The sequence below is a fragment of the Vitis riparia genome, chromosome 4, assembly GCF_004353265.1.
Source record: "Vitis riparia cultivar Riparia Gloire de Montpellier isolate 1030 chromosome 4, EGFV_Vit.rip_1.0, whole genome shotgun sequence".
NCBI lineage: Eukaryota > Viridiplantae > Streptophyta > Magnoliopsida > Vitales > Vitaceae > Vitis > Vitis riparia.
In genome coordinates, this window is record NC_048434.1 from 11,193,963 (window position 1) to 11,220,117 (window position 26,155).

Here is a 26,155-nt window from a genome sequence, read left to right on the forward strand (position 1 = left end):
TTTATTTTCATCATTTCAAAGTACAAACAAGAAATGAAAATCAAGGAAAATGAGAATTTTCCCCTTATTCTTCCCATTCCAACGGCAAACAAGTAAAAAGACATGCAGGCATGAATTCTCACTACTCAATGCCATTCATCTTTCTCAACATAACGACAGCCTCATAGACCTTCTCTGGCTCTGGAAGAGCTTTCGCCACGCTCTCTCTTTGCATGCATCTTTTCACCCAAACTGAGAACTTGGGACACTCATCCTCAACCTTAAAACCCCCAAATTTCTCATAAGCGTAGAACCAGGTGGTCAGAGGGATCAATAGAATGTCAACAAATCCAAAGTTGTCACCACAAAAGAAATCCTTCTCCCCCAAAGTTCCCTCTAGCTGCTTCAAAATCTCTATGAAATCCTTCTTACCGACCTCTAGTGCCTCTCCTTTGCTTCCCCATATCTTGGCGCCTCCTTCAAATATCTGCAAATATCAAGCAATATTGAAATATGGCACGTCTTATATTTAATATCTGCTGCTCATCTGAGTGTCCAGTAAAGTTCTGTGAGTAAATCAAAAATAGTTTTCCTAATTCTAAGAGCTAAAACACTGAATAGTAAATTCATATATAGCATACATATTAATGTTTAGAAGCCACGATAAAAGAGTGAAAAGAGAACCTTCTTGTCAATGAAGTCCCCCCAGAACCGGGCTCGAGCTCGCTCATATGGACAAGTTGGGAGCAATGGTGGAGAAGGCCAGGCCTCATCAATATAATTAACTATGACAGTGGACTCACACACAGGCTTTCCATTATGTAACAACACAGGAACCTTTTTGTGGATGGGGTTTGAATTGAGCAACAACTCACTCTTGCTACCCAACACATCCTCTTCTCTATGTTCATATTCCACACCTTTCTCAGCCAGTGCAATCTTTACCCTACCACAGAAGGGGCTAGCCCAGAAGTCTAAAAGAACAACCTCTTCTTTTGACATCTTCACTTCGATCTCTTTAGCTTGTCCTGTGACGACAGAATGAAGAAAGAAGGCAGCAATTTATACAGGAAAAAAATCCTAATTTAAGTTGAAAACAAAAAGGTCTGTAATTCCATTGAATTTTTCTTGGTTGCTCCATCGGAAAGAGCCTTGTTATTATCAGCTGTGGCCTTTGATTTTTGGCCTTTTAGATAGGAACTATGTAATTGGAAGCAACTTTTCTGGAAGTATATACAGATGTGTCATAGTAGAAATACATAAAAATAAAATAAGTAGGACATACTAATTTTTAATGTAATAAAATGATAAACTACATGCTTAAAGTGAATCGGCAGTCTAAAAACAAAGTTTTGAGGTTTTCATTTCATTTCTACTTGAAGTGAGCTCACTTTGGCGTGTATGGTTCTCTATTATTAGGAATTTGATAATACAAAATATGTTTTTATTAGAAATTTAAAGAGAATAAATGACTGAAATTAATATTGTACACATAAATTTATTTTTTTCAAGAAATTTTTTTAATTAAAAATGAAATTTTATTGATTTAAAAAATGGTTTTAAGTACAATCTCTATTCTATTTATTCTTCTTTTTTTTTTTGACTTAATTGTCAATTTGAGGTTTAAAGAAGTTTGATTCGGAATGGTCCATAGTTTGGGTTTGATTTAGTTTTAGGTTTTTAACTTAAGTTTTAATTAGAGTTGGGTCTTAGCCTCATTTAGGTTTAGATGTGACTTAACCTTCACTTCATTTAGGAAAAAGTGTGTTTTTATACCTCATAGAAAAAACACTTGAAACAATAAAGATAGCAATATTATCCTGAATTAACTAGCCTTTGATACCATTTACAAATGAGTTTAAATTCGTGGTTCCAAGGTTGAAAACCTTTTCTTTTATTTCTTCTTTATTAAAGTAAGGAATATGCCAAGTTGTTTTTCTTTCTTTACAGAAACAATGAAGTTTGTCTCTTATTTTATAAAGAATGAATGTTTGATAACCTTTTGTTTGGCCACATTTTGTAAAGAAATCTTGATTTTAAATTATTGATAGTTGAGTTGTGTTTCATTATTTTGTTACGAAAGTTGTCTTATTAAAAGTGTAATTTGATAGTAATTCTGGAAAGTGTTTTTAATCTTTTTAATACTTGAAAATTTTTATTTTTCAAGTATTAAAAAGATTAAAAACATTTCTAAGAATCACTATCAAACGCACTTTAAATCGTCTTTGCTATCTTTCATTATTTTATAGGAAAAAGAGTATCGTATTATTGATGGTTTCTATCTTGCATTATTTTGTCATGAATCTTGTCAACTTGAATTGTAAATTCTATGGCAAAATTTCACCACAATCATCTTCATTTTTTTGAAGTAAATCCAAAGGATAATTTTTCTATGTGAGCTCTTTGCAATTTCTATTGAATAATTGGTCTTGACTTCAAAAGATTCTTTTTTTTTATATGTAGAGGGTCGATGTCTTGAGTTGGTATTGACCAATTTTATATATAAATATTTTTTTATTTTTTCTATTGAAAAGTTTGCATGATTGTTTAATGTTAAAGAAGTTTTTAAACAATTAAGCTATGTTTGGTTCCTGAAAATTTTGAGGGAAACACTAAGAAAAGAAAATAGAAGGAAAGAAAAAGTGAAAAAATAAAAAAATAGATTAAAAGTTAATAAATTATTTTTATTTATTACTTTAAACTTTTTTTATTTATTTTAACTCATTGATATAAAATTTAAATAATTTAAAAACACATAAATTTTTAACTAGTTTTAATTATATTTTATTTTATTTTATATTTTTCATAAAACAATGAAATATGAAAAAATTATTTCTCTTTATATTTTTTTTTCTTTCATTAATATTTTCTAGGAACCAAACACAGTATTAGTTCTTTCACGTGTGAGACCTCTTAATAAATTATTCATTTTATCCACCTCACAAAAGTAGTCCCAAATACAAATTTATGGGAAAAAAATATAAGGTTTTGATATTATTATTATTTGTTAATAAAAAAATTTGTGGGCCTTGTTCAATTGAAATAGTCTCAAACTTCCAACATAAGCCAAAACCAAAAATTAAAAATACATTGTCGACAAAGCCTATGTGCATCTGGAGAAAGCCTGACCAATCTAATTCTTAAAAATACCAGAAAAACTAAGCCGAAAATGAGAAATAATATTCCTTCTCTTGCTAAACAACAAATGAGTTTGGGAAAGAATCTTCAACTAACTTCAATAAAAGCAACCCAACTTATTTCTGAATACAAGCCATGACAAATCTTGGATATTAAAACAAACCATGACCAGCCTCTTGCAAATATATTTTTTTTTTTTTCAACCAGCTGCAATTCCATTCAACATCTTCTAATCAGCATTACAAGAAAGGAATTGAGTAACAATGGAATTATAGCTATTCAAGCGCGTGTGGTATTCAAATCTGCTATGGCCTAAAGAAGATAATCATCATTAATTGTCTTCCAATTCTTCTTCTAACACTTACAACTTGCACTATATAACTTCTTCTTCCTATCAATTACATAAAGACTAATTTCTTTTTGAGCGTGGCTTGCATTTTTTTATTATGATTTTGTAATGTCAAGTCCCCAAGTCCAAGAATTTAATTTTTTTTTAGCACTAAGTATAGAGGTATTGAGAAACAAAAAAAAAAAAAAAAAATCTCTTGAGGAAACAAAGTCTAAGATACAAGATGCACAACACAACAATAATGGCATGTTAGAAATTTTCTATTCTCATGATGCAAGTTAAACCTTAATTTTGAATAAATTAGGGGCCCAAAATCTTAGAATGATATGATTTTCACAGCATCATAATTGAGATAAGACATATCTCGATTCATCAGTTATTTCTTGAAGAGAAATTAATTGTAAAAAAGTAAAGATGAAGAAAACTGAGTTTCTCACTCTTGATCCCTATAGGATGACAAATGCTTCTCTTCGACTGAGAGAAAAGTATGGATATAATTTTGGGTAAAGAGAGGACCACTTTTACATAAGCCCATTTATCACAGTTCCATCAAATTAGGTAGCTAGTTATGGGATTCTCTTGAAATTGACTGCTAGAATTTTTAACCAATAATTATTTATTTATTAAACCAAATTAGGCATATTTACCATTCCCAAATAAAAGTGGCAAATGAGTCATTTTATAAAAATATGCTAACATCCTCCCACTTAGCCCGTGTGATATATCTAAATTTATGGTTTAATAATAAAATATAACGAGCATAGTAGAAGTTAAATCCTTTTTTTTCTTTGGTTACATTGTAAATCATCATCAAGCAAAAACCTAATAAGGATCATAGTGGTTCTATGTCATTATTTTGACATAGTCCCTTCCATATATCACAATATTAGTTTCCTAATTAATATGACCTATAATAAAAAAGAACAATAATGGTTCAACAATAATGTCTTCATCAAAGACAAATCTTGTTAACATTTAGATAATTAATTCATGTATATAGTGATAAAATGAAACAAGATATAAACAAATCAAAAACAATACTTAAATGAGCTCAGATTGTCACATACATAGAGATCACAAAAACTTTATCATAATGTCAAAAATGGCACCCAACAATGCTCATCTTTTCAAAATGTTCACCAAATGTCTTTGGCGGCAATCCTTTTGTTAAAGGATCTAAACTATAAGGTTAGTGCCAATATGCTCAATTGACACTCTTTATTTTTTAGCTTCTTCTTTAATGGCAAAGTATTCCAATTTTATGTGTTTAGCACCTTTTAATACTTGCTAATTTTAGAAAAGAATACTAATGTAGAGTTATCATAATAAATTTTTGGCTATACTTTGCAATATTATTGATAATTCCAAGTCTTGAAATAAAGTTCTACAACATAATCTAGGAACAATGGTCTAAAAGAATGAGACAAACTCAACCTCCATAGTGAATGTTGTAATGATAGACTACTTCAACTCTTCCTTGAGATAGCATGTCCAACCAAAAGAAACAAATAGCTAAATGTGGAGTTTTTTTGTATCAATACATTCAACAAAATTTGAATCTGAATATTTTATCACCTCGAGATGATTAGATCTCCTACAAGTGAGCATGTGACATTTGGTTCATTGTAAGTATCTCAATACTTTCTTTGTAGCTTTAAAATGATCCATTCCTAGATTATTTTGATATCTACTCAACATTCCAACAACAAAATTGATGTCTAGCCTGATACAAGTATGAGCATACAACAAGCTTCCAACAATTGATGTATAAGGAATCTTTTCCATTGTGTGTGTTCCAATTCATTCTTCGAGCATTGCATAAGGTTGAATTTTTCTCCTTTTCGAATTTGAACAATATTTGCAGAGTATTTCTCTATCTCAAATCTCTCTAAAACTTTATTAATATATGTTTTCTAAGACAACCCTAACAATCCTTGTGCTTTGTCATGGAATAGTTCAATCCCAATCACATAGGATGTCTCACCCATCTTTTATTTCAAAGTTCTTAGAGAGAAATTCTTTGGTCTTATGGAGTATGTCAAGATCATTAGTAGTAAGCAAATTATCATCAACATACAGAATCAAAAATATAAACTTACTCCCACTAACCTTTAGATTTATATGTTGATCAACGATGTTCTCTTTAAATCTAAAGGAAGTGATGATATTATTGAACTTAAGATACCATTGTTAGGAAGCTTATTTAAGTCCACATATTGACTTCCTTAATTTACACATCATGTGTTCCTTTCCTGCACTTGAAAAACCTTCAGGTTGGGTCATGTAAACTTCTTCCTTTAAATTCTCATTCAGAAATCCATTTGGTGTAACTCTAAATCATAATGAGTCAAAATGAGTCCTTTTTAGAAACTAGTTAAAAGGTCTCTTCATAGTCAACATCATCTTTCTAAGTAAAACTTTCAGCAACAAGTCTAGCCTTATATCGTTCGCCATTGCCATTTAAGTTGCGCTTGGTCTTAAAAACTCATTTATACTCAACTTTTTTACAATTTTCAAGCAATTCAATAGGATCCCAAACTTCATTGTAATCCATTAATTTCAACTCTTCTTTCATGACATCTAACCATTTAGTAGAATTAACACTTTCCATGGCTCATGAAAATGAAATTAGATCTTCATCAATTCCTAAGTCAAATTATGACTCCTATAGGAAAACCACATAATCATAAAAAATAACAAATTCTCTTTATCTTTGAGATCTTAATACTATTTCATGTAGTTCATCTACTATAGGTTCATAGTTGACAACTTCATTATGGTATATCTAGTCATTTTTTTGTTGTTATTGAAAGTTGTTTAATCGTTCCATAGCTATAGGAACAACAATCTTAGAAGAAGTTATTGGCAAAAGGACTTGCATCCTAACTTCTTGGATTTCCACTTTATGTGGTTCCATACTCCCACTAACTTTCTTGTTTTCATTAAACCTAGCAATTCCAAATTCGACAATTCTTATACAATGGTTAAGGTAATAAAATCTACACCCTTTAGTTTTTTTGAATAATCAATGAAAACCCCACTAGTTGTTCTTGAATCCAGCTTCTTTTTATGTGGATTATAAATTCTTACTTTTGTCAGGCAGCCTCAAATATGTAAGTATCTTAAACTAGGTTGTCTTCTTGTTCATAATTCAAAAGGAGTCTTTAGATCTACCTTACTAGTTACCCTAGTTAACAAATACATGGCAATCTTTAATGTTTCTATCCACAATGATAATTATAAAGACAAATAGCTTAACATACTCTTAACCGTATCCATAAAGGTGTGGTTATGCCTTTCTATAACACCATTATATTGTGATGTACCTGACATTGTGTATTGAGAATATATGTCTCGTCTTTCAAGGAATTTAGTAAATGGATGAGGGCATTATCCATTTTTAGTATATTTTCCATAATATTCCCCACCTCTATTAGACTTGACAATTTTCACCTTTCTATCTAACTACCTTTCAACCTTACTAATAAATACCTCTAAGGCATCCATAGATTAAGATTTTCATGTAGTAAATAGACATAGCAATAACATGAAAAGTCATAAATGAAAGTGATAAAATACTTTTCTCCATTGAAAGATGGAACGTTATATGACCCAAATATATCAATGTGTATAATCTCAAGAAGCTATGAGCTTCTAATGGTCCTTTCTTACTTGTGTGTTTTGTATGTTTTCCTTTAATACAATCCACACAAATACCAAAATTAGTACAATCCACACATATAAATACATATATGTGTATGTATGTATACACCATTTCTGAATGCCTCATAACATTTTTTTTTTACTTCTTAATACTTAATAGAAATAAAATACTAAAAAATAAATAACTTAATACTTAACATTATTCAACACTCTTTAGTTTTAAGTTTTATTTAGAATTAAGTAAACACCATCAAGTCTAGATATCTTCTCCAAATGTCTACCAAATTGGTATTTTCCCACTATTTTAGCATCCATAGGACTACATGTAGTGACAGTGGTTTCAAGTTTATGCTTGAAAGCACAATGGTTTTAACATTTTTGCTATTTTTTTTATTAAATTTTAAATTTTTTTTTCTTGTATAAAATAAAATAGAAAATACAAATTTTTCAGAAAAATCTTGTATTTAATATTATGCTAATTTTCTCTTGATTGTATTAACAAGTAATTTTTTTTGTATTTTAATACTAAATTTTCACTTGTTAAGATATTAAATTTATCATATAACTATTTTCTTAATTTAATATTTCTTTTCTAACAATTTAAAAATAGTGTAAATAAAGAAATAATACGATAAACATCTCTTCATTTTATTTACATTTGATAATATCGATAAAGTTAATGAACATTTTATTTAACATAATTAACAAATCTTTGGTTAATGTAAACCTTGTACCTTAAACCTCTAAAGAAGAAATTCTAAATTTAAACTCTAATTTTCCAAACTTTAAAAAAAAAAAAAAAAAAAAAAAAAAAAAAAAAAAAACATAGGTCTCATTTAGACTCATTTCTTATTTTTGTTTTTTAAAATAGAAAAAATAGTCAATGTTATATAAAAAAATAATAACTCTTATATATATAAAAAAAATGGACTTACCTTATATTTTTTTTAAATTATAATAGAAAATTTTACAATTTGAGGTAGTAAATATGTTTTAATACCTCAAGTTTTTAAATAGTTTTATAAACCATTTAAAGTAAAATTTTAAGAAGTTTTGCATTTTATATATATAAGAGTGACTATTATTTTATTTTAAAAAAAAATAAAAAATAAGAAGTATATCCAAATAACATCTTAATTTTTAAATTTTAAATTTTTAAATTTGTTAATTTAGAGTTTAAGTGGGTGTTTGATAAATTAACTTAATAACTTAATTTAAATCATTAAGTTTATATTCTCATTCCCTTTGAGTGGTATACAAAGGTGGTTTATCTCAAGAGATGGATAAGGTAGCATGTCTAACTAATTGAGGAATTGTGACTACTTAGTCAAATCCATTCCCATACAAGACTAATGTCCGGAGATGGCTTGTGACTTGTATGGGTGGCAAGATGAAACTGACCATGCTCAACTTCGATCTAGTAGGGCATGTCTTTCTTCGTTCAATGCTTTGTCGGTCAAACATTTAATATAGGTTGATGTCTTATAGCACAAGGGAGAAATAGGGAACTATGGCTTACTTAAGAAAAAGATAATGTTTCCAACAACTAATTCAATTCCTTCAACAAAGAGAGCATTTGGCCTAACAGTGGATTCTTCCCTTTTATGTGTGAGAAAGCCTAGCCTATTTGAACTGCGAATGCAAGAAAGTCTTATTTCAAGGTATTCTCCAACAGTTAGAGCATATTTTAATTCAATTACGTTAATAGCTCCAATAGCCCGGTGGTAATGTCGATAGCTTTTCTTACATGAATTGCTTTAGGGATTGGATTTATCTTCCTTTATCTTTGAGGCAAGACATATTCATATTATTTGATATGCCACTAGCTCCTAGAAAGATTCTTGGAAAGAGTAGAGAAAGGGTGTACTATATATCATAGGCATTGGTCTTCGAAGACCCTAGGGAGAGTGAAGAATGAATGATTTGACTTCTATTAGCATTCGAAGGTGCCAAGGCAATAGCACGCTTCTTAAATAGTAGGAATGTCTTTGACCAGTCATCTCTTTTTTTACAATCTTTGAATAAGCCATAGTTCGTACACAAAGGATGTCATTCTTAGTAAGCCTTCTTCTTAGTCTAATGCTTTCAAGACTTTTTTTTGTTTTTAAACTTTCTTGCTCACACTCAAGTAATCCAATAAAGTTGCTCTCCATAGGTTAAGTCTCCTCCTTAGGAGAGTAGAATGCAACTATAACTACCTTCAAATCCTTCCCACTACCATTAGATCAAGGAAAAGAATGATAGCACCAATAGACCTTTTATGAGAAAAGCCCTTAGACTGTTCACTTGGAATGGTAAGATCAGGAAAAACGGAGGGATGACCGTCTTCGTTCGCTCCACCAAATGTTAAGCATATGGAGACTATGTCTGCTATTACAAATCATATGGCAACTCAAATTAAAAATGACGAGAATGGGAAACCTTATGGATTGTTTGGGATTGGGATTAACCACTGATTCACTCCCCCTCTAAAGCCTCACGCAACATTTTTATTTTCAAGACAAAAAAAGAATTATGTTTTATATCTACGCTCAATCATGGACGTTTGAATAGAGTGATTCCAATCATTGCGTAAGCCGATCCGATCAAACTCTCAGTGGAATTGTATGAGAAAGAATTTTTTTTTCATTATAGAATGAAAATGATTCTATCACACTCTTCCTTGTCTTGTAAATAGTCTTCTGTTCCAATCAAAATGGAATGAGGGTTTTTTATACAAATTCTTCTATCTAGTTTTAGCGAGCGATAGGCACTCGAAGAATCATTGTTCAAGGAAACATGGGTTATAACGAACAATTATGGCCAACGAAAGAAAATTGGTCACTAACTACATCCCTTCGGCTTGCGTGTGTTCCCCTTCTTGTCAATTTTGAGGTGAAGTCAAGGAAAGCAAGTTAGCTCTCCAATTCATTTCAAAGCAGTTTTCTTTCTCCAGGTAAGAGGTAAGGACTTTTAAAATGGACAAGCTTCTTTCTTTCCTACGGGGATTTCCTGTTTTCTTACCTGGCTTAATCTTGCGTATTCTCTTTTGGCCCCTACCTTAAATGAAGAAAGTAAAAGAAGCAAGACTAATTTCAAATCAGATGGATAACATTCACATTAGAGTGCTAAGGCATTAGGAAACTAATTAATAAATATTGTGCTTAAGTGAGCTAGCCAAGCCTTGACCCTTACAGTAAGTGAGACAAAAGTGGAAGTCAGTGATGAAAACTTTGTCTATTCCTAAAAGAAAACCTCCAGCTCCTGAACAAGCTTCTGATAGATGAGTGGTAGAAATGGTGTCAAGGGAGGGGATACTTGATTTAGATAATCGAAAAGAGTGGAAAAAGACGATTATCCATCAAGGGGAAGTAACTAAAACACACATCAGGCAAGTAAGGTATAGGAGAAGAACATACTAATGGAATAAAAATAAGCCTAGAATAAAAAATAAATAAATAAATAAATAAACTCCTAGCTAGAAAGTGATGCTCATAGCCTTACATAAACTTATGCTCTTCTCTTAGCTTAGCACGCTCTAGCTTGATGTTCTTAGCCCACTTGCCTTCTTTCTTGGCTTACTAAGCTTGAGTACAACTGCTTCCTACATTCATTTTCTTTTCTAGTATGGTCATGGCATATGTAATGCTCATCTATTCTATAGTCAAAGCCATCCTTAGCAACGTGCCCCGATTGTCATTTTGTCTTTGTGTGTCTGAATGGGACCTTTCCTCATGAATTGCCTTCTTCAATCGATGCATGACCAGGGATAGGATTTCACTCTTGTACGGTACCAACATAAGCCCTTTCTCCATATACTCAAAAACTCTATTTGGTGGGTATGAAGTCAAGACCAAAATCTCCTTTTTTTGGAATAGTGTAAAAACTTATTAACTATGGCTTGGTAAGGAAATGGGACCTCCCAACCCCTTGGGACTAGGTACTTGGGATCAAAAAGGTTTAAGCTTGTTTTACGCTTTAAAAATTGAGCTTCACAGCGATCCTCAAATTGGGAGGAAGCACCTCTTCAAAGTTATGTGAATGTAGAGCATGTTTTCTTTTTTATCTCATTAGCATAGGTCGTTGAGTCGACGCCTACCAAACCAACAACCCTAAAAGGATCAGTCCCAAGATTTCATGTCATTGATGAGTACATCAAATTTGTGCTAGAAAAACAATACTTGTAGGGGCAATTCCCACTTAGGTGTATCTACTTTGGATATATACTAAAGAAAACCAAACCAAATGAGATTGAAAGTAGGAATGAAAGCTAAGAAAGGCCCCCTTCTCATGATAGGTGGGGTCCTTTGGACTACATTTCGTCAGGATAATTTCTCTATCTATTATATGGTGTATGACCAAGGTGTCATGTGACTACCACTTGAACGAGTCAATCGGAGGAGCGATTGCCACTGCAAACATCTTTTGGATTGAAATAGAAATTGTCAAATTAAGGATTTTTATTTTTTGGAAAAAGGCTTCAAGAAACCGCCTTTGATAGTGACTAGAGGTTATCAGAACATATTTTTCACTAGTATACCGAAAAACAAAACAAAAAGAATTCATCTGAAGCAGTCGGTTCTCTTTTTTCTCAATAGGGAACAATCTGGCCTGACATATAGAAGTGTTTTGATTTCGACATTGGACCGAAGCCTTTGAGCATATAATTTCCATATATTGAGATAGATCAAGGTCTTTCAGCAAAACACCAAGGGTAGCTCCCACACTCATTCTTGTACACATATACATGTCGGCATTGGTAGTTGTGTCATGCTAAGTAATTGATAGATTCTCTCCCAATTTCATTGCCTTTCTATGGTGTCTTTTTTGCAAAGAGGTTTGTTTTCTCTTCAATAGTTAGTACTTGGGATCTTAGTTCTACATAATGCTAGAATTGGATCTACTATTAAGTATTGTTAAAGGACAACTAATTAAATTCTGCAAAAATGATTCAAGCTTTTGTGAGTGGTTATGGTAGCATTTCACCTTATTTTATTTATTATTTACTGGATTCCATTCTTTCGATTATAAAGGATTTGTTAAATAAGAAGCAGTTATATCATCCGCAGTGGATTTTTTCAAAGAAAAAACTATTGATGTTTTTGGACGTCTTTCCTTGGCATGAAGGTAATAAGCATCGATCTTGCCTTGGTGTTGACCCAAGGAGCGATAGACAAGGCTTTCTCTATTCACGACTTTGTTGATATTGAATTTTTTTTTTGCTTTAGTTGGGTACCTTGGCATTAGGATTTTAAGTTGTAAACAAAGAGTCTTTTGTCTCTTGTTAGACTGGTCTAGCTTTGTACTCTGTCGATTGGGTCTAAGGGTTGTTCCATCCACTTGGTCTTCTTTGTACCTTACCTAGAGAAAGGAGAAGATCGAATTAGCATTGCTAAGGAATTGAAAGCATCCAATCAGCTAAGAGCATCAAATCAAACTCACAAGCTATAGACCGTGTCATCTCAATCATCTATTGTCTCAAAATGCCATAACCAGATAAAGTCAATAATGAGCATAATTCATTCTGAAGAAAGTAAGGTGGGCGTGAGAGCTTACTTCGTTGTTAGTGGTTGACTAAGTCTATTGGAAGCAGTTTCAAAGTCAATAGCTTCAATTGCTCAAGTGGAATCCATTGAGTTTGGTACTAACATATATAAAGAAGTGGTAGTTCCCAGTTCAAGGCCATGAATAAGAAAGGAAAGTACCTATTAACTAGACATAGGCTATCCTAAGAACGAAATATATACTATGATAAGGAGTACCCTCCTTCACAGCAAATTCAATAACACTTTCTAGAGACTTGATGAATGAACGAAGGCAAATGCGCACTTAACCTTGAAAGTGGATGGTGTGAAGACTACAAACTATGACTACTCCTAAGTGGAATGAAAAAAAATTACTAATTTGATTAATTTAATAAGAAAACTACAAAAAGACAAAGTAAATGATACATTCTAGTTCAATATTATGAGAGGTGAACTCAAAAAAGAGTTGTCTTGTAATATTTATATATTTAGACAAGGAAAAGGTTAAGTAAAAGCTCCCTAGGATGGGGTAGTGTCTAAAAGACACTTGTCTTCGTCTATTCTAATAGGCCGATGGATAACCATGCCCTATTTGAACCTTGGATATGATTTTCTTTGGTAATCGCCAGATAATTGATTCTCTAAGGAATTATCTATTGTACTTGACTCCATGGTAACCTACAAGTAACTACCATACCACTGACTCCGCGAAGAGTCATCTACTGCATACCTTAAATATCTCATAAGACTCAAGATATGACCTTTAGAGCCTATAGGAGTACCCTCTAGTCTCTCATAGAGCTTATTGATGGCTCCACAATTGAGTCTTGGTATTTAAGAGCCTACTGGCAGCTCTAACATTCATCATGGGATAATCCAATATCCATATGTGGATGGGAGATTATTGGTGTACACAAAGATTGAGAATCTATTTCTACCTAACCTACGGCAGAGAAAAATCTTATCACTTTTGCTATTCCACTCAAGCCAACCTATTCCCACAAACCTTGGATTATTATCCCAAGAAGGGGCCCCGAGCATAGTATAAAAAAAGGTTATAGGACCTAACTTCCCCAAACCAACAACTTGAAAGCTCAATCTCCTTTCGTAACAACTTCCCTGGTATGACCTTCCTAAAGAATAAAATCCCAATCATTTGTATCTAAACCTTAATCAGGAAACCTACCAAGAAACTTCCATCTTTTATACACCTATTAGACTAATAACAAAGCTTGTCAACCAAGAATGGAAAGAAGAACTAAAAGGTCACTTTTTTTTGTTGTTAATCCTAGTTTTTTCCTCTTATTTTCCCTTTGGTATGAATCCTTCCCAACCCATAATAATGTTGTTTTTCCCTCTCACCAAGGGAGTCTTTGTTTCCTTTCCTATTGAGACAAGTTTCCCTTACCTGAATATCCAATATAGGTTATGGGCTTGACAATAATTTTTTTGTCTACACCTATTGTTTAGCTTCCTAACTTGGTTCGCTTAGCTCTAGTATTCCCTTGGTTTATCTGCTTGAGGTTTTTTCTTCTTTCTCTCATCTAGAAAACGAGTCTTAGAGCTATGAGTTTCAAAGTGAGATAGTCATCTAAGTTTGAATACTTACCTATTTTCATGCTTCTCAAATTGGAATAGAAGTCAATCTTAGAAAGCAAGTAATTTCTATATGTACTAGTCAGTCATATGAAAGTTATCAAATTTTAAAGTATGGAAGGAAGCATCAATTGTAAGTGTTCTATCTTCATAGTTAAGATATTTGTTTCCTCTGTTATAGAATGAATAGGATAAATCAGTCTATCGCCTTCCTTACACTCTACCTTCTAGTTGATTCAAGTAAGAAAGGTTAGTCTATTGACTTGGGTACATCAAGGAAGTATTAAAGCGGGAATTGGTGAATCCATTATCGAGAATAAAATAGCTCAGTTTTTTGTACCAAGCATGAGGTGCTTCTTTGAGACGATATATAGGCTTGCGAAGCTTTAAAAAATGTATTCATAAGACTGTAAAAACTCCCTCTACCAGTGGATCTAACTCTTTCTCTTTCTTTATTATTATATTATTACATGTTCGAGATCTTCAAATGTATGTTGTAAGTAATGTTCAAAATTAGAGGAGTTTTCTTCTCTTTAATACTTTCTTAAAGGTGAAAAGCGAAAGCCTTTTAACTGTAGTTTGAATTCTTGCAAACAACGTCTTTGTCCACCTTATGGATCATTTACCTTTCTCGTGTCTCCCTTGGTGTGTGGGTGTGGATTTCATCAATGAATCAAATCCTCCCCTATCCATATTATAGGGGAATGGTGGCATATCAGTGATTTGATTGCCTTGGCTAGATAAATCTCAAATTCATTCTCCACTATAGACTGTCAAATCGGTGTACAGAGGTACAAGTATGACAAAAGAATAATGTTTTTTATTGTATGTAATATACCCCAAACCAAACGCATTCCTTATTTCTTTTAGGAGTGGCATCGGTCTCGTTCATACTTTGGAATAAGATAAATTTCACATTTATGAGCTGAGTTTACACAATATTATGATCATCTGGTATTATAGGTAAATTAACCCTTTATCAAATATAGTATATATATATATATATAAATATATATATATATATATAGTATATATATATATATATATATATATATATATATATATAGCATAAGTGGGAGATGGTAGCCACCATGAAGTAGGTAGAGAAGAAAATTGATTCATAACTATGTGTAAGATGTGCAAATTTCTGGTGAATGATGATTTGGAATAGCCAACTATAGTAGTAGGCATAACAGGGTCGGAGATTGAGTTAAGTGCTTTCACTTCTTTGATTTCCAATTTTTCGCTTTCAAATAAGATATTTTCTACTGGTACATACTTCACTTCTTGGTACATCCATTGTGAGTTTTTTTAAAAAATGAAATTCCTTTCATCTTGATCTTCAGCCAACTAGTCTTCTATCCAATCAAATATCCTGGTCAAGTTGTATTAGGCAAATGCTCATCGGTCTGCTTTGTCTTCTTTATCCGGCCATTGGTTGTTTAGATAAGGACGTTGATTCGATCTATTGGAAATTTCTTCTTAATGAGAAGGTGTTTGAAATGTCTCTCATGGGCCAGTCCTTTCCAAAGTCTAGAAAAAATGCCTCATTTTCCATGGATTGAATGATACTTTATATTTATAATAGAGTGTTACATTTTAAATTTAGATTTCATGCTTTTGCAAAATGTGGAAAATGCTCATCCGCTCTCTTCGATTAAGTTGTTCATGGCACAAATACCTTTTTCCTCTAAATATCTATTTCCCTTTTACTGGTTTTTTATGCTGTAAAAGCAATCACATATGGAATATCGAATCTAGCTCTTAGTTGGTCTAGTTCAACCCCTCTTCTATCTGATGACAATCGGGAACACCTTGCTAGCAAAGTAAGCAAGAAAATAGGTGCCATTAGTTTGATTAAAAGGCACACTTCTATTTAGGAAACTGGAATTCCTTTAGTAAGATAGCTCATGAGTGACGCTTTCAAACCAGTTCCTGATTTCAGGAGTTTAGGAGTGCATATGAGTTTATGAGTGCATGAGTCAAGGTGCGCTTCTCTTCCAATCGAATATATTCTATTAAAGCAAAGCCAAGAAGAGAAGTATACCAGTTTGATGTTTCAAAAAAGTAAGTGGTTGTTAACCACCGAAGTCTAGTTGATGTTATTGATTAACTGTCTATCAATCTCATTCTATTCCATATTCTTTCTACTATTGATTCAACCTCATACTGCTCTTATAAGGCATAACGTAAACCTTGTCCTATTCCATGCTTCTGATTCAATTCCTGGTCCGCCCTCTTGTACTGATGTGCTTTTCTTCTATTTAGAAGCCAAGAATCCTTAGTCGTCGGGGAGTATCACACCGAGATCTAATCCTGCTTTCGTTGGTTATCTTCGACTGATGTGTGTGGTTCATTCTCACGAGAGTAGCCCACGTCCAATGACTCTTTGAAAGCGCTACGCCCCTGTACAAAAAGGGAAAGCCTTGCCTGCTTTTAATTGGGTTTGGCATTATATTCTACGGAGCAACTTCCCCGTAAGATCGATTTGGTTCCATCATTTACCTTCTATCCTACATCTTATCACTCAGAATCACATTCTATCACACTAGTGGTACTTCCTGTTGAATTAAAAGATTGGATGAGTCTTTCTGTACCTACCCACCACCCTAGTGGTGTTTGTTTTTTTTACTAAAGAGAAAAATTCAAAATATTTAGTTTTTTTTATTCAAGTAAAAATAGTCTATTGATATCAAGAATGAAAATATCAATAATTATGGATATATCGATACTTTCATTTTACGAATATATTGGAGATACATCGGTGGATGTTTTGACACAAAATATCAATGAACCTAAAATTGATAAAAAAAAAAAAAAAATTGTAAAAAAGTAAGAAAAAACTCTTGAAAATAAAATTAGAAGTATAATCGATATTTAAAGCTATTTTGTTCAAGAAATTGTTATATGTATAATATAATTTATCATAGTTGATAATTATATTATATGTGCTAATAAAAAAAATGAATTTCATAAGTATACATTTATTATTAAATTATATCAAATATTATTCAATAATAATATTATGATTTTTTTTATTAAAATATCTCTAGTTTAAAAATATATTTAATATTAAAATTATAATTCATTTAATTCAATTGTATTAAATGATAACATATGTATACTCTTTAATACTTAATTAATATATTAATGATATTAAAAACACTATGAAGAAAATTATCACGATAATTTTTATAATTTTGGTATTCAAAAATTGATAAAAAATTTTCATTTAATTATAAAATAATTATAATTAATTTGTTCTTTAAAACATTTTTTTTGAAATTATGTTTATATGATGAATTTGAGTATATATATATATATTTGGTGCAACTTATATAATAAAGGGCAAACTTGCTCCCGATGGTTGGCTCAATGTAGGTTAAACATTTTAGTTGGGGTTCGAGCCCTTGCAATGACGGAAATTTTAGTCTACTCGGTTTTGTTGTAAGAAAAAAAAATGAAAACTTTATTTTTTTTTCAACTTTTCCATACTTTTTCGGTAATCAAACACAACTACACCACTAAATATAATCACAAAATTTATAGAAAACACCCGGGGGCAATGGTGTCTTAGATCTGCACTTCACTTCCTTCCTATTGGTGTTAATGCAAGGAGCTCCACCCATGCTCAACGTGCGGGAAAATGGGTTTTTAAGTAGTGGATAAAATGAGTTTTGAGGTTGAGAAGAAAAAGGGTTGTGGGGAAATGGGTTTGCACTTCTTTTCAATTATAAAATACTATTTTTTTTGGGAAAGTTGTGTTTTCATGGCCCAATTTGGTAATAATATTGTTTTTGGAACCCAGGTTTATGAAATAGGAAAAATATTTTTCAATGTGGAAACTTATATGGGTTTCATGCACTATGAGCCGGTTGTATTTTTTCTACCGAAATTGCCCCTCCAGGTATCCACATCAGCAACCCATCTCAGCACGGGCTGAAACTGAACCGGTTCAAAACTCCAAAATCAAATGTTGAGCTTCCCACAAAAATACCCTAGCCGACGGTTCTTTCTTCCCTCTTTCTCATTGTTGTCTTCACTCCGTCACCAAGGCGATTTGAGCTTCCCAGAAAAACGGTGCAGCCTACGCTTCAAGACCCTTGCCGACAGTTCTTTCTTCCTTCTCTCTCATTCGATATATTGGGTATTATTTCTTTATCATTAGGCTCTGTTTTGTTTCACAGAAAATAGTTTCAGTACGAGTTTTCTTTCACTAGGAGTAATGTGCTTTTATTTGGAGGGTTGATGCGCGACTCATATAATTTATGATCAAATGATTAGAGGGAATTTGTCTGAGCTTTTCTCTCAGTTTTTCATTTTTCAAGGAGATATCGATTTCTCTCTATTCATTTTTCTATCAACTTAGTTTGTGGTGTTCATAGTTTAGATCTTTCTGGCCTTTGGGGCTTGCTATGTCGATTTTGTTACTTTTCTGCTGTGTGGGATTCAACTAAGAATTTCACAACCTGATTGTTGGAGTTATATATTTTCCCTTGAAATATGTCTCTGATTTGAATTCGGTTTCTGCTTTATTAGAATTTCTTTTCTTTGTAGTTTCTTGGAGCCTACTTTTTGAAGTGTTGTTAGAGATCATAAAACACAAATTTCATATTTTCTGTTGGGGTTATATGGAACCCTTATCTCGTAATTGGAAGTAGGCATAGTTTACCTTGTATGGTTTGTATCGCTTGTGTGGTTTGTGACTGATTTTTATGTTGTAATTGCATACACATGCACAACAGAATCCATCAGAGATTCTACTGGTACTAAAAAAATGATATTAGAGTTTGCGCCAGTGCACAACAGATATTCATCAAAGTTAAGATTGGCGAAGATTCAGTGCTATGGTTTGAGAAGATCCAATGAAAAGGTTTGTAGAATGATGGAGAATTTGAAGGCAAGGCAACACAAAAAGAAAAAAAATAAGGAAAAAAAGGAAGAAAAAAAATGGAGATTTGAGCGTTGAAAAGTTAGAATCTTCCAACTTTGAGCTAGGGGGAGATTTAAATTATGAGACTGGAAGGTAAAGGTCAGAACATATGCCCTTGAGGGCTGATCAAGTGACAAGGGTTAGGGTGGAGAGGTGAGAGGTTCCAAGTTCAAGCCCCAACAAGGACCAAAAATAGATATCTTACCTGTTGAAAAATGATCTAGAATGCATGATACAATTGCAAAAGAGGTTTTTTTGGTTGAAAGACCATAAAATAGAATATTATCCATCCCTACTATTGGTCTTTGTTATGACTTTCGCTTATCAATCCCAATTTAAATGCAAACATTTTTGGAAGCCTGATACTTAAGCATAATTCTTTTTGCTAATGGTATAAGGTTGGTCTCTGCTTAGGGAATGGCTGGATCATTAATGGTCCTTCTAAAGAATAAAATAGCAAATTGAGATTGTTATGCTGTGGGTTACTCCTTCCTTGGACAAAAACTTATGGATAAACAAGCTTTAAATAGTTTGGATAGATAGGATAAGGTGGTGCCTTTTGAGTTCCATTTCATTTTTTCTAGGTTGTTTTGGAGGTTGACTTCTGTTGAAGGTGGCCTTTGTTGCATAATAAATGGCCAGTTTGAAGAAGAGTGAGCTATATAGGAAATAGGAAATGCTATACAGGAACTATTTGAACTCATACGTGTCTCATTTATCTATGGCAATCAATCAAGCATTGCATGCATATAGAATTCATATGGACGTGGATGTCTCGACTTTTGTGCATGTCCAACCACACCTTGTGCAACAACTGAATGGGTAAAATATTCATATATTCTAACCAAAACGGACATTTGAGGTGAATTTTTTTTTCTTAGATTTCTATCATCTACATGACAAGCCTAAATGTGATGTGTTATAGGTTCGACTGTGGTATCCTTGCACTAAAGTTCATGGAATTTTGGAATGGGGCGACCTTAACTACTTCAGTGGCAGAGGTTAGAGCTGGTTTACATCCTAATTGGTTTTGTTTTTTTTTTTTTTTTAAAAAAAAAAACAGTATGAACTAAGTTTTTCCCATTTCTGTAGGACAAGCTGAACATGTACAGACTCCAGCTAGTTGTGGAACTATTGCTCAATGAACGCAACACTGTTAGAGATAAAATTATGGCCTCCTGTCATTTGTGACTTTATGGTTGATGATAAGTTTTTTTCCTATCTGATGCTACTTACCATATAAAGCAATACTTGATTGTAGTTTGTCCACAAAATGACTGAATTCATATCCTGTTATGTGATGATGTGATTTTGTTCCCATTCTAAAACCATTATTTATGTTCTATATTTATTGTATCTTATTAATTATACAACATCCCATTGTAACAGTGACAGTATGGTGATGCTGAATGTCAGGACTTTATGTACACCAATGGGCAACGCGTAAGGGAAAGAAAGACTGCATGGTGATGCTGTTGCTATAGCTTACGAGAGGGAGTAATATCAGAATGAGTCATATGTTATCCTTTTTGTTCGGATTGTATGAAGCAAACTTGGTTTACCATATGATCAAAATTAGGGTTGTTCATTAATGTGAAATATTGTATATGAAAGGGAGTAGGAAAGGAGTTGTTCATTATTCTGGGGCATCTTATGTCAATGTCATAGGTAGGTTGGAGGTTTCTTTGGTTTGTTGACTATATTAGAAACATTTTGCTGATGTACAAATTCCAAGGACTATGTTTGTGTTTTGTTTTATACAGGAAATCCTAATAGAGATAAGGCATTTGTTGCATATCCTTTCAATTTTTTAGATTGGCATGTGCTGAGATAATTCTTTGTTACATATCACGATTTTTTTTTCTTTTAGTTAATAAAAATCTGATAAAATCGTCTAATGAAAAATAAAGACAAAAAGTTATACAGGGTTCCAAAATGCTTTTGCATGTTGCTCATGTTTTGCTTCCAACAATCTACAGGTTGTGATAGGAAAATAAATATATGTTACAAAACCTCAAAAAAAAGTGGTTCACATGATCACATTCCATATCCAACCACAACCATTCAAAATGTAGATGAATACCAAAATGGGAAAACAACTGTTTACTTAAATAAATAGTCACAACAAAATATTGACAAAAGAACAACATTTCTCGAATGTCCAGTTAGGTAGTACATGAGGTACATTAAGGTAGTACCTCATGGTCTTAAGGTAGTACCTCATGTCCATTAAGATAGTACCTTAAATTTATGATGATTACATAAGCTATCGAATGAGTAACCACGAATAATATAATAATGGCATGGTGTAATATGTAATACAATGAACTAATTCTGAGTTAAATCACAGAAGAGCATCATTTCTCCAAGGTGCCTTAAGGTAGTACCTTAGGTACATTAAGGTAGTACCTCATGTGCATTAAGGTAGTACCTCATGTGCATTAAGGTAGTACCTCATGTGCATTAAGGTAGTACCTTACATTTTTTATGATTACATAAGCTACCGAATGAGTGAGCAATAAGAATATAATAATGGCATGTTGTAATATGTAATGCAATGAACTAATTCTGAGTTAAATCACAGAAGAGCATCATTTCTCCAAGGTGCCTTAAGGTAGTACCTTAGGTACATTAAGGTAGTACCTCATGTGCATTAAGGTAGTACCTCATGTGCATTAAGGTAGTACCTTACATTTTTTATGATTACATAAGCTACCGAATGAGTGAGCAATAAGAATATAATAATGGCATGTTGTAATATGTAATGCAATGAACTAATTCTGAGTTAAATCACAGAAGAGCACATTTCTCCAATGTGCCTTAAGGTAGTACCTTAGGTACATTAAGGTAGTACCTCATGTGCATTAAGGTAGTACCTCATGTGCATTAAGGTAGTACCTTACATTTTTTATGATTACATAAGCTATCGAATGAGTGAGCAATAAGAATATAATAATGGCATGTTGTAATATGTAATGCAATGAACTAATTCTGAGTTAAATCACAGAAGAGCAACATTTCTCCAATGTTCCTTAAGGTAGTACCTTAGGTACATTAAGGTAGTACCTCATGTGCATTAAGGTAGTACCTCATGTGCATTAAGGTAGTACCTTACATTTATTATGATTACATAAGCTACCGAATGAGTGAGCAATAAGAATATAATAATGGCATGTTGTAATATGTAATGCAATGAACTAATTCTGAGTTAAATCACAGAAGAGCAACATTTCTCCAATGTTCCTTAAGGTAGTACATGAGATACATTAATGTAGTACATCAGGGTCATTACGGTAGTACATCATGATCATTAAGGTAGTACCTTAAATTTCTGATGATTACATAAGCTACCTTAATGATCATGAGAAATTTCAAGTACTACCTTAATGCACATAAGGTACTATCTTAATGGTCTTAAGGTACTACCTTACTGTACCTCAGGTACTACCTTAACGCACCTGTGAGAAATGTAGCCATTATGTGGCTTCGGATTTTTATTAGTTAATTTCATTACCTATTGCAGCATGACACTACCATAAACAATATTCGATAACCTGTTTATAATGTAGTAAATCAAACCAAACAAACCTCCCAACTTACCAATAACATTAACAGAAGATGCTATGTAAAAGCTTACACAATAACTACATATGAAAGGAAAGCCGTGAAACAAATTGCTAATGTCAGTATAGAAGGATAAACTGAAACTGCATCAGTGTACAAACAAATAGGATACAGTCTATGTTTGTTGTTCTGTTATGAAATTAGTACCATACCCCATAATAAACCTATCACTTTGGATCACATCTTACAATCACAGTTGTTGTCCAATCAGTCGCCAATACAACACTGACCAACACCATTAACTATAATAAAAGAACAAATACTGAACTATATGTCCATGTTCCTACTCCCTTCCTTTACAATATTGAAGGAAAAATGAACAGCCCTATTACATTGCGGTTACTGCATCCCATATGCTCCAGCAGTAGCATTAGCAGGTACTCTTCTTTTCCCTTACACGTTGGTCATTCTTGTACATAAAGTCCTCATATTCAGCATAACCCAACTGCCACTGTTACAAGTGGAACAAATCACATCAGCACACAACATGATATGAATTAATAAATTTTTGGACAAACTACAATCAACCCTTGGTCATTTTGGTACGTAGCAGCAGATAGGAAGAAACTTATCATGAACTATGAAGTCACAAATGACATGCGGCCATAATTGTATCTCTGACACTGTTGCGTTCATTGAGCACTAGTTGCAGCACTAGCTGGAGTCTGTACATGTTCGTCTTGTCCTACGCAAATGGGAAAAAATTATTCCATGCGGTTGGGAAAAAAACAAAGAAAAACAGTCCAAGTTTGACAGTGTAAACCAACTCTAACCACTGCCACTGAAGTAGTTAAGGTCGCCCCATTCCAAAATTCCATGAACTTTAGTGCAAGGATACCACAGTCGAACCTATAACACATCAGAAATGTGTTAGATGATAGATATCTGATAAATCAAATTATTTAGAAATGTTTCTTTTCGTTGGAATATCTGAATGCTTTACCCATTCAGCTGTTGGAGAAGGTGTGGTTGGACATGCACAAAACTTGAGACATCCACATCCATATGGATTCTATATGCATGCAGTGCTTTGTGGAGTGCCATTGATAATCGTCGTGTTGCAGCACTGATGTTGTTGCCCCGCCTTAGGGGCAATGACGAAAGTATCTCAACTCTTCCAGCTGCAAAATTAACAACATGCACGTGCCAGTGATTATTCTCGCAAACCGGGATGAACATCTGCATAACAATTCAAGAGTTATTAGCTTTTATGTCATTACTTTATAGTCATTCCCAATACCCTTGCATTTATTACTATGGAATTGAACTTTAGATATGTTCATTTACCATGTCACATGAACTAAGATCATGGCCCAATGTGTCAGGATCCAGATACATAGCGCATCTTTCCAGGATGACTTGCGTGGTTGCATTAGATTTGAGGTTGCTTAGAACAACCTGTTCAAAAGGGTGAGGTGAATCAATACAAACATCAATATCTACTCTTCTAGTTGCAAACCAAGTGAATTTAGGATATTAGAGGGCTAACCGAGAACGAAGGCTCAAAAAAATGTGCGCGAGGTGGTGGTGCTTGTTGTCTATTCATCATGCGAGAGACAATCGCAACAATCTGTCAAAGTTGTGTAAAATAACATATTTTACAACCTCCATCAACACTTTATCGATTCAAATGACTTATTAATTGTGAATTTAGTAAGGCATAAGGATAAGTAACCTACCATTGAATTAACCCACCGCCCTGCATTTAGACAAGAAAGTTCCTCCCGTCTAATGTACATCCCATACATGTCGCACAAAATCTCACTACAATGACATGAAAGTAAATTTGTCATTATGATGTACAGTTATTGACCTATAAAATGATTATAAAAATGAGTTTTAGAAATCTTAAGTGTACCTAGGATCACCCATTTCAGCCAAAGCATAATCTGCTACTACCCGATCTGCATGAGGTATTTTTGGGAATTGTTTTACACATTGGGCGACAAACGGACTTTTGCAAGCGGGAGGACGCTTGACAATCCTCTTAGCGGTCTGCTTATATCTCTTCATTGATGAAGGTTTAGGGGCTTGGGTGCCACTCCCACCCGCGTCTTCACCTTCTTCCGCATCCTCTACTGTCACTTCAGCTGGAAGGGATGCCTGTGCCTGAGACTGTGGGACCAGTGGCTCGGAATAAGTGGGAGCTGGTGATGGTCCCATTCCAACTGGTGAATGAGGGGTTGGTACGAGGCTGTCTTCTGGTTCAATTTCCTCAGCTGATGGCTGCCTCACTGGTGTTGGCCGCAATGGTTGATCTTTAGTGTGGTGCTCTGTTGATGGGCAAGGGACGGAAGAATTCCCCTCTGATCCACCGGCCCGGCAACGTAATGCACCCACATCCCGCACCAAAGACAAAGCTAATCTAAGCATAGTCTTGATGTCTCACTGATGCGGGCTTCAATAACCTGTTATAAAGTGGAACAAAAAATATTATAAGCATAGTATTGTATGGAGTCTGTATGGAACAACATGTATGAGTGGTTAGTGGCTATGCAATACCTCTGTAGCATCGTCACCGGCTGTGGAGGTTGAGGCTACTGATGGTAGCAATATGTCAGGTGTGCTTTGTGGCTGTTCCTGTGCCTGCACAATGCACCATCAGTTGAATTAGAGAAGCAACAAATTGGGACTGACTTGAATAAGCTACTATGGTCATTTTACTATTACGAAAAGCTATGTTCATTTATAGCATACATCCACATGCCCATATCCACCGAAAGTTGATATTTCAGCCGCTAAGCGGCGCTTTATGACATCGTCACTCCATGCAGCAGCAAGCGGCCTGGTCACCTCAACAATAACTGATGGCATATAGAAGAATGCCATATAAAAGAGCTGTACAAGGGTAGTATACGAAACAATAAGCATTAAATTATGGAATTGTAGTAACAATGAGTTTTAAAATAAAATGTAAACAAAGTTGAACCTAATTGCAGAATACTGTGTACCCTTGACTGTACCTGGAGGAACATGAGGCAGCCTCGGATGTAAGTAGGCTGCTTTTGCCGATATTCCTTAATGCCGTCCTCTAAGTGTTGCAGCAGAAACTTAGCCCAATTCATTTGGACACCAAGATCAGAATCCCATATGGTGTCCCATAGGTCATGGCTTCCTTCAAGTTTGGAATTAGGTGCCAGCAGAGTGGCACAAGAAAAAATTAAAAATGATTTTAAAAAATCATCACCAACAGGCAGATTGTCAAGGTTTTGCTCCAAAACCCTGAGAGTGTATGTGCGGTTGGAGGGGCCTGTTCTCTTAACAATAACCAAGTCTTCCCCGGTGTTAGGGATGCCCATGACTTGGCTGACATGTTGTTCATTAACATTGACAGCACTGCCAGTTGCCATTTTAAGCCTGTGGTAAGTA

General features: G+C 33.6%; 3 protein-coding genes across 4 annotated transcripts; 1 reads left to right on the forward strand and 2 right to left on the reverse strand.

Annotated features, from left to right (window-relative positions):
- On the reverse strand, window positions 1–994 carry LOC117913585 (probable glutathione S-transferase parC). The gene is made up of 2 exons (XM_034828588.1): window positions 664–994; window positions 1–466 (listed from the first exon to the last, which is right to left on the reverse strand). Exons 1-2 carry the CDS (start codon window positions 979–981, stop codon window positions 122–124), a joined length of 663 nt encoding a protein of 220 aa, XP_034684479.1. The 5' UTR covers window positions 982–994; the 3' UTR covers window positions 1–121.
- Window positions 995–18,010: 17,016 nt separating this feature from the next.
- LOC117913409 lies at window positions 18,011–20,968 on the forward strand. Of its 2 annotated transcripts, none has more exons than XM_034828382.1 (3): window positions 18,011–18,376; window positions 20,088–20,163; window positions 20,255–20,968. In XM_034828382.1, exons 1-3 carry the CDS (start codon window positions 18,203–18,205, stop codon window positions 20,305–20,307), a joined length of 303 nt encoding a protein of 100 aa, XP_034684273.1. In that variant the 5' UTR covers window positions 18,011–18,202; the 3' UTR covers window positions 20,308–20,968. The 2 variants fall into 2 exon arrangements, with proteins under 2 accessions (XP_034684273.1, XP_034684272.1); XM_034828381.1 differs by lacking the exon at window positions 18,011–18,376 and adding an exon at window positions 19,354–19,984.
- Window positions 20,969–23,074: 2,106 nt separating this feature from the next.
- On the reverse strand, window positions 23,075–25,159 carry LOC117913236. The gene is made up of 7 exons (XM_034828195.1): window positions 24,645–25,159; window positions 24,466–24,550; window positions 24,276–24,356; window positions 24,074–24,184; window positions 23,730–23,965; window positions 23,560–23,635; window positions 23,075–23,471 (listed from the first exon to the last, which is right to left on the reverse strand). Exons 1-7 carry the CDS (start codon window positions 25,157–25,159, stop codon window positions 23,373–23,375), a joined length of 1,203 nt encoding a protein of 400 aa, XP_034684086.1. The 3' UTR covers window positions 23,075–23,372.
- Between the last annotated feature and the right edge of the window lie 996 nt (window positions 25,160–26,155).

What these genes read in the sequence shown, in the direction of transcription:
- LOC117913585 (XM_034828588.1), bottom strand. Translation starts at nt 981, where the DNA reads ATGTCAAAAGAAGAGGTTGTTCTTTTAGACTTCTGGGCTAGCCCCTTC. An exon ending in GGGACTTCATTGACAAGAAG is followed by an intron (nt 467 to 663) that starts GTTCTCTTTTCA and finishes TGATATTTGCAG; the next exon opens with ATATTTGAAGGAGGCGCCAA.
- LOC117913409 (XM_034828381.1), top strand. Translation starts at nt 19,839, where the DNA reads ATGCTATACAGGAACTATTTGAACTCATACGTGTCTCATTTATCTATG. An exon ending in CTTGTGCAACAACTGAATGG is followed by an intron (nt 19,985 to 20,087) that starts GTAAAATATTCA and finishes GATGTGTTATAG; the next exon opens with GTTCGACTGTGGTATCCTTG. An exon ending in TAACTACTTCAGTGGCAGAG is followed by an intron (nt 20,164 to 20,254) that starts GTTAGAGCTGGT and finishes CCATTTCTGTAG; the next exon opens with GACAAGCTGAACATGTACAG.
- LOC117913236 (XM_034828195.1), bottom strand. Translation starts at nt 25,159, where the DNA reads ATGCTTAGATTAGCTTTGTCTTTGGTGCGGGATGTGGGTGCATTACGT. An exon ending in GCTGAAATGGGTGATCCTAG is followed by an intron (nt 24,551 to 24,644) that starts GTACACTTAAGA and finishes ATGTCATTGTAG; the next exon opens with TGAGATTTTGTGCGACATGT. An exon ending in GGCGGTGGGTTAATTCAATG is followed by an intron (nt 24,357 to 24,465) that starts GTAGGTTACTTA and finishes CAACTTTGACAG; the next exon opens with ATTGTTGCGATTGTCTCTCG.